We start from the raw sequence: 8079 nt of genomic DNA, 5'->3' as shown, positions 1-8079 counted from the left end.
CAACATTTTTCAAAAAGAATCTGACTTTGTTGTACAATTTAGTTGAATGCAGAAAGCAATCTCAAACATAGCTCACTCCCTCCATTTCTCTTGTCTTTATCTCTTTATTTTTCCTTTTCTTTATAAACAGCATACAGATGTCTACTTTCTAATTATATATATAACAATATTTGATGTGGAAAAAAAATGAAGAACAGTACGAGTTTCTTTTTTTCCCCTATAAAAGTCCAAGAAAATAAACGAACTATATAACGTAGATTCGATGAAAATGCGCAAGCACGAGAGGAAGAAAAACTCATAGTTGTTAGTGGTCAATGTTGCATATTTTTTTGGTGTAAATTAAGTTGCAGTCCTATATATTATACTATATAAGCACACACAATACAATCTATGACCTTATTTTTATATAATATATATTCGTTCGTTCGTTGTCTGTCTAACTGTGATCTATGTGAATTCTTTTCTTCCTCTTCTGCTGTCACATTCTCTTAGATATATAATATATATTTTGTGTTCCTATACAAAGTACTTATGCGTATGTTTATAGTTGTGTAGATTATTTTTTAGCTCAAATCCTTTGTATTTGCAAAATTCGTATATAAACAATAAAGAATACTTCAACAATGTGCAAGTTTCACAGTATGCGTGCAGTATACTATATAGAGAATATCATGGCTTTACATGATACAGAGACTAGAGAATACAGAGACTGTATAGCTAGAGAGAACACAAAGACTATAGAGAGGATAAAAAGTGTTCTCTTTGTTTTAAGACACTGAGACGAGTGACAATTGTGTACTATAGTAAGCATGTCTATACGAGAAACTAAGAAAACGGCTGCATTTCTATACCACTGGCTATTGATGAAAATGGATGGATGATGTTTTTTTTCTCTTTTTTCTTCTTCTATTTTGCTCTTTAATTTACATTTCCTGTCAATTATTAATTTCGTGTCAGACTGTTGATTAAACAATTATTTATTATTTGAATAAAGATTATTATTAAGTTCTGCATTACTCTTGATTATTATTTTTTTTGGTCTTATGTCAAATTTTCGCTGACACTATCAGAATAGAAACAAATTGTGCCAATTGTTAGCTTGGGGTGAACAATCATAGCTTCAGTCCAAAAAGGGATCGAAAGCTGTGAAAGTAACTTCCAGATCAGTCCAATCATAACACAGAGATTTCAACCAATCAACGTGAGTTTTATTACCCCGAAAGGCCAATCAGTGTCGTGTTTGCAAACATTGCGGCTAGCACAAATACACTAACATTTGAAGTTTCAAAGTATTCTGTCGTGTAATCGTAGATTTTCACAGAGAACATATCGCAATGGCTCGTACAAAGCAGACCGCCCGTAAATCCACTGGAGGAAAAGCTCCAAGAAAACAACTTGCCACCAAGGCCGCCCGTAAGAGCGCACCTGCCACTGGTGGAGTAAAGAAGCCACATAGATACAGGCCAGGAACAGTCGCTCTTCGTGAGATCAGAAGATACCAGAAAAGTACTGAACTCCTCATCAGGAAACTCCCCTTCCAGAGATTAGTTCGTGAAATTGCTCAAGACTTCAAGACTGATCTACGTTTCCAGAGCTCTGCCGTTATGGCCCTCCAGGAAGCCAGTGAAGCTTACCTCGTTGGTCTTTTCGAGGACACCAACTTGTGTGCAATCCACGCCAAGAGAGTCACCATCATGCCCAAAGACATCCAGTTGGCTCGCAGAATCCGTGGAGAACGTGCTTAAACTGACCTTTACTCTATACAATAACGGCCCTTTTAAGGGCCACCAATATTTTCCAAAAAGAGTCTGAATATGTTGTACATCAAAATCAAATATAGCTGAAACCCCCTCTCCACATCTTTCTTTATTCTTCTTTCTCTCCACATCTCTCTTTATTCTTCTTTCTTATTATCTTTTTTTTTTGCACTCACTTAAGATTAGACAAGTCGGGTTACTGTATTGATAGAAGAAAAATATAGAGAAACTTATTTCATAACATGCAAAGAAGAGAAATAAAAGGATAAATAGAGATAGAGAGACATACATATTTTTTATTTATCTAATTCTTCCAAATCCTTCGGAAAAAACAAGAATGTTATACATTTTCTGGTATACCCTCCTGAAAAAATTAACATACATGTATACATTTAAATAAAAAAAAGGTAAGAAAAAACATACTCCAAGAACAATACAATCCATCTTCTAATTACAGAATTATTAAAATGTATTTCTTTCTAATTTCTGTGGTTATATTTTTCTCTAAATTGCATTTTTCTCGGTCTTATTTTCTCACTTATTTTTTAGATGCTTTTTTTATGTATTTTTTACTCATATTGTGTATTCTACTGTGACAACATGAGAAGAATCAATTATTTTATATTTCTGAAATATATTTTCGGTACGGGTCCAAGTAGTCCACCTTAAATTCTCATTGAAAACTTTGTCTCCATCAATTGTGTGTTACAGAAAGAAGTTTTTCTTGAATACCTTTATTTTGTGCTTAAAATGCATCTATTTTGGGTGCTCTATGTGCCTTATAAATGATGTGAACATGTGTGCGGATGAATCTTTTTTTCCCATTGGTGGAGAAAAATAGACAAGGCGCAATAATTCATTCATTCAATGATGTACCAATTGTGGTATTTAAAAAGTGAGGCTGCACTGTGTACATTTCAAAAACCTATGACTACATGTATAAAGTAGCTGCTAAATTTAGAAAGATTCCTAATTAGTTGTTAAAAGATGAGCATTGATTGTATACATGTAATAATAACATGTTTGAAATGTGAATTTCCCGGGACATCTTTATTGAAACTGGTAAAGGTGATTTTGAGAAAAATTATCATGCACACCTGTTTTTATTTACAAATCTATCTGTCCATGCTTAAATAACTGACTGGTATGCTGTAGTTTAGTTTTTACTCTTTTACTCTCTTAAGTCTGCAGAGTGGACTATCTCTGAAACTGTATCTTTTGAACAAGAAAAATACTGTATAAAAAGATTTTCTTTAAACTAATTGTTTTTATATTGCAATTGCACATTGTTAACTCCTGCTTATGTATGCAGTGTGATATGTTCTTGTATTTTAAGTAAAAGGAAATAAATCTCTTTCACATTGGAAAATATAAGAAGTATTAATTGATGATGGAGATCATTAGTTATTTGGTCCATCTCTTATAATCTTTGTATTTTTATTTGTATACAGTTTGAAATATTTTATTTTCATATATTTTCAGAGCTTCAGTCAAAAAGTGGATTGAAAGTGTACAGAATTCCTACAGAGTTACCTCCCGGATTTAGACGAAAACAACCAATCAGGTCCAACCTATCAAAAATTCAGTGGTATTTCTTTTAGGGCCGCGTTCATCAGATATATAGCATAATTTGGATATAGTTGTCATTCGTTTTATCGAACTTCAAAAAGCAAACAACATGTCAGGAAGAGGTAAAGGAGGAAAAGGTCTAGGTAAAGGAGGCGCCAAACGTCACAGGAAGGTGTTGCGTGATAATATCCAAGGTATCACCAAACCAGCAATCCGTCGTTTAGCAAGACGAGGTGGTGTCAAACGTATCTCTGGTCTTATCTACGAAGAAACACGTGGTGTCTTGAAAGTCTTTTTGGAAAATGTCATCCGTGATGCTGTCACATACACTGAGCACGCAAAGAGGAAGACTGTCACCGCCATGGATGTTGTCTACGCCCTGAAACGTCAAGGCCGTACCCTTTACGGATTCGGAGGTTAAACAGCCAGCTGAAAAATACAAATACAACGGCCCTTTTCAGGGCCACCAACATATTTCAAAAAGAATCTGCCTTTGTTGTACTTAAAATGAAAACCATAGCTTTCTCCTGTCCAACTTTCTTTACTTTCCTTTTTCTTTTATTCGTTTATTTTTTTTAATTTCTTTTCACTTTTTTTATTTAAGCCTATTAAAAAAAGACCAGCAAGACTTTGGATACAATATGATTCCTGATTTTTTTAATGTAAATAAAATTATTCTTTATTTCATATATATTCTTTTATGTAAAAGATATATTGCTGAATTTTTCTCCATTGTCAAACTCTAGTTATATTGTTTTTATATCCTAAAACAATCCCCCTCCCCCTTTTTTCTCTCTGTCGACGTATGTGTGAATTTAATCTGTTCGTGATATTTTTTTATATAATGTTTCAATACATATTCAAGTATAGTTCGATTCTAGACCCCCTCCCCCCCCCAAAAAAAAGAGGGAAGAAATGTATAACCCGTGAAAAGGTTAAATTCTGGTGTATGTATATTTTTTCAAATCGGCTAATAAAATGAAGAATAAAGAAGAGAAAAAAAGAAAGAAAGAAAGAAAGAAAGAAAGACAAAAAGACAGAATTCAGATATAAACAAATTTGTCATTTTGGGGTGGGACACAGCTTCATTTAGAAGTTTGTTATGTACAACAATAATAAGACTCTTTTTGAAAAATATTGGTGGCCCTGAAAAGGGCCGTTTGTGAAGTTAAACTTCTCGTTGTTTACTTGCTGCTGGTGTACTTTGTGACGGCTTTGGTACCTTCACTGACAGCGTGCTTGGCCAATTCACCGGGTAAGAGCAGACGAACTGCAGTCTGGATCTCCCGAGATGTGATGGTAGATCTCTTGTTGTAGTGAGCGAGACGGGAAGCTTCTGCAGCGATTCTCTCAAAGATATCGTTGACAAAACTGTTCATGATAGACATAGCCTTTGAGGATACTCCAGTGTCTGGGTGAACCTGTCTCAAGACTTTGTAGATGTAGATGGCATAGGATTCTCTCCTCTTCCTCCTCCTTTTCTTGTCACCGCCGGGTCTGGCAGTCTTTGCCTTTGTTACGGCCTTTTTGGCTCCTTTGGTTCCAACTTTTGGTGGCATTTTGAAAGATGTATACTCTCTGAAATGTAATCAGTGAATGATGGCCGTTAATAAAAATTTCTATTTATACTCGGCTAAACGGATTGAAAGTTTTTACTTAACGCGAACTTCGGAGAGAGCACCCTTCTAACATTCAACCCTAACTACCTGGAAGAAGCGATGATTTGATTGGTTTAGAACTGAAACATCTTTCAATCCGTTTTGCGGGTATAAATAGTAAAATACCACCTAACTGGATAATCATTGTTTATACTTGTTCAAGTCAAACAACGTATTAAATCAAAATGTCAGGACGAGGAAAAGGAGGAAAAGCAAAAGCAAAGGCAAAGTCTAGGTCATCCCGTGCCGGACTTCAGTTCCCAGTAGGTCGTATCCACAGACTTTTGAGGAAAGGAAACTACGCCGAGAGAGTTGGTGCCGGAGCACCAGTCTACCTTGCCGCTGTCTTGGAATACTTAGCAGCTGAGGTTTTGGAGTTGGCAGGAAATGCTGCCCGTGACAACAAGAAGAGCAGAATCATCCCCCGTCATCTCCAGTTGGCCATCAGAAACGACGAAGAATTGAACAAACTTCTCTCTGGTGTAACCATTGCACAAGGTGGTGTTTTACCAAACATCCAGGCTGTACTTCTGCCAAAGAAGACACAGAAAGCTGCCAAGTAAAGTCAACACTACAGAAACTTCACTTACAACGGCCCTTTTCAGGGCCACCAACATTTTTCAAAAAGAATCTGACTTTGTTGTACAATTTAGTTGAATGCAGAAAGCAATCTCAAACATAGCTCACTCCCTCCATTTCTCTTGTCTTTATCTCTTTATTTTTCCTTTTCTTTATAAACAGCATACAGATGTCTACTTTCTAATTATATATATAACAATATTTGATGTGGAAAAAAAATGAAGAACAGTACGAGTTTCTTTTTTTCCCCTATAAAAGTCCAAGAAAATAAACGAACTATATAACGTAGATTCGATGAAAATGCGCAAGCACGAGAGGAAGAAAAACTCATAGTTGTTAGTGGTCAATGTTGCATATTTTTTTGGTGTAAATTAAGTTGCAGTCCTATATATTATACTATATAAGCACACACAATACAATCTATGACCTTATTTTTATATAATATATATTCGTTCGTTCGTTGTCTGTCTAACTGTGATCTATGTGAATTCTTTTCTTCCTCTTCTGCTGTCACATTCTCTTAGATATATAATATATATTTTGTGTTCCTATACAAAGTACTTATGCGTATGTTTATAGTTGTGTAGATTATTTTTTAGCTCAAATCCTTTGTATTTGCAAAATTCGTATATAAACAATAAAGAATACTTCAACAATGTGCAAGTTTCACAGTATGCGTGCAGTATACTATATAGAGAATATCATGGCTTTACATGATACAGAGACTAGAGAATACAGAGACTGTATAGCTAGAGAGAACACAAAGACTATAGAGAGGATAAAAAGTGTTCTCTTTGTTTTAAGACACTGAGACGAGTGACAATTGTGTACTATAGTAAGCATGTCTATACGAGAAACTAAGAAAACGGCTGCATTTCTATACCACTGGCTATTGATGAAAATGGATGGATGATGTTTTTTTTCTCTTTTTTCTTCTTCTATTTTGCTCTTTAATTTACATTTCCTGTCAATTATTAATTTCGTGTCAGACTGTTGATTAAACAATTATTTATTATTTGAATAAAGATTATTATTAAGTTCTGCATTACTCTTGATTATTATTTTTTTTGGTCTTATGTCAAATTTTCGCTGACACTATCAGAATAGAAACAAATTGTGCCAATTGTTAGCTTGGGGTGAACAATCATAGCTTCAGTCCAAAAAGGGATCGAAAGCTGTGAAAGTAACTTCCAGATCAGTCCAATCATAACACAGAGATTTCAACCAATCAACGTGAGTTTTATTACCCCGAAAGGCCAATCAGTGTCGTGTTTGCAAACATTGCGGCTAGCACAAATACACTAACATTTGAAGTTTCAAAGTATTCTGTCGTGTAATCGTAGATTTTCACAGAGAACATATCGCAATGGCTCGTACAAAGCAGACCGCCCGTAAATCCACTGGAGGAAAAGCTCCAAGAAAACAACTTGCCACCAAGGCCGCCCGTAAGAGCGCACCTGCCACTGGTGGAGTAAAGAAGCCACATAGATACAGGCCAGGAACAGTCGCTCTTCGTGAGATCAGAAGATACCAGAAAAGTACTGAACTCCTCATCAGGAAACTCCCCTTCCAGAGATTAGTTCGTGAAATTGCTCAAGACTTCAAGACTGATCTACGTTTCCAGAGCTCTGCCGTTATGGCCCTCCAGGAAGCCAGTGAAGCTTACCTCGTTGGTCTTTTCGAGGACACCAACTTGTGTGCAATCCACGCCAAGAGAGTCACCATCATGCCCAAAGACATCCAGTTGGCTCGCAGAATCCGTGGAGAACGTGCTTAAACTGACCTTTACTCTATACAATAACGGCCCTTTTAAGGGCCACCAATATTTTCCAAAAAGAGTCTGAATATGTTGTACATCAAAATCAAATATAGCTGAAACCCCCTCTCCACATCTTTCTTTATTCTTCTTTCTCTCCACATCTCTCTTTATTCTTCTTTCTTATTATCTTTTTTTTTTGCACTCACTTAAGATTAGACAAGTCGGGTTACTGTATTGATAGAAGAAAAATATAGAGAAACTTATTTCATAACATGCAAAGAAGAGAAATAAAAGGATAAATAGAGATAGAGAGACATACATATTTTTTATTTATCTAATTCTTCCAAATCCTTCGGAAAAAACAAGAATGTTATACATTTTCTGGTATACCCTCCTGAAAAAATTAACATACATGTATACATTTAAATAAAAAAAAGGTAAGAAAAAACATACTCCAAGAACAATACAATCCATCTTCTAATTACAGAATTATTAAAATGTATTTCTTTCTAATTTCTGTGGTTATATTTTTCTCTAAATTGCATTTTTCTCGGTCTTATTTTCTCACTTATTTTTTAGATGCTTTTTTTATGTATTTTTTACTCATATTGTGTATTCTACTGTGACAACATGAGAAGAATCAATTATTTTATATTTCTGAAATATATTTTCGGTACGGGTCCAAGTAGTCCACCTTAAATTCTCATTGAAAACTTTGTCTCCATCAATTGTGTGTTACAGAAAGAAGTTTTTCTTG

General features: G+C 35.1%; 5 protein-coding genes across 5 annotated transcripts; 4 read left to right on the top strand and 1 right to left on the bottom strand.

The window, feature by feature from the left end:
• Positions 1–1334: 1334 nt before the first annotated feature.
• Positions 1335–1745, top strand: LOC134684444 (histone H3). Its single transcript, XM_063543728.1, has one exon. The coding sequence runs from the start codon at positions 1335–1337 to the stop codon at positions 1743–1745; it is 411 nt and encodes a 136-aa protein (XP_063399798.1).
• Positions 1746–3232: 1487 nt separating this feature from the next.
• On the top strand, positions 3233–3796 carry LOC134685493 (histone H4). Its single transcript, XM_063545251.1, has one exon. It carries the CDS (start codon positions 3436–3438, stop codon positions 3745–3747), a length of 312 nt encoding a protein of 103 aa, XP_063401321.1. The 5' UTR covers positions 3233–3435; the 3' UTR covers positions 3748–3796.
• A 667-nt stretch (positions 3797–4463) lies between these two features.
• On the bottom strand, positions 4464–4901 carry LOC134685487 (histone H2B-like). The gene has a single exon (XM_063545245.1). It carries the CDS (start codon positions 4883–4885, stop codon positions 4511–4513), a length of 375 nt encoding a protein of 124 aa, XP_063401315.1. The 5' UTR covers positions 4886–4901; the 3' UTR covers positions 4464–4510.
• A 206-nt stretch (positions 4902–5107) lies between these two features.
• Positions 5108–5726, top strand: LOC134685486 (histone H2A). Its single transcript, XM_063545244.1, has one exon. It carries the CDS (start codon positions 5170–5172, stop codon positions 5545–5547), a length of 378 nt encoding a protein of 125 aa, XP_063401314.1. The 5' UTR covers positions 5108–5169; the 3' UTR covers positions 5548–5726.
• Positions 5727–6929: 1203 nt separating this feature from the next.
• Positions 6930–7511, top strand: LOC134685484 (histone H3). The gene has a single exon (XM_063545242.1). It carries the CDS (start codon positions 6930–6932, stop codon positions 7338–7340), a length of 411 nt encoding a protein of 136 aa, XP_063401312.1. The 3' UTR covers positions 7341–7511.
• Positions 7512–8079: the final 568 nt, after the last annotated feature.

Source organism: Mytilus trossulus, chromosome 9 (genome assembly GCF_036588685.1).
Source record: "Mytilus trossulus isolate FHL-02 chromosome 9, PNRI_Mtr1.1.1.hap1, whole genome shotgun sequence".
In the NCBI taxonomy this organism is placed as follows: domain Eukaryota; kingdom Metazoa; phylum Mollusca; class Bivalvia; order Mytilida; family Mytilidae; genus Mytilus; species Mytilus trossulus.
This window is presented reverse-complemented; position numbering and strand designations above follow the sequence as displayed.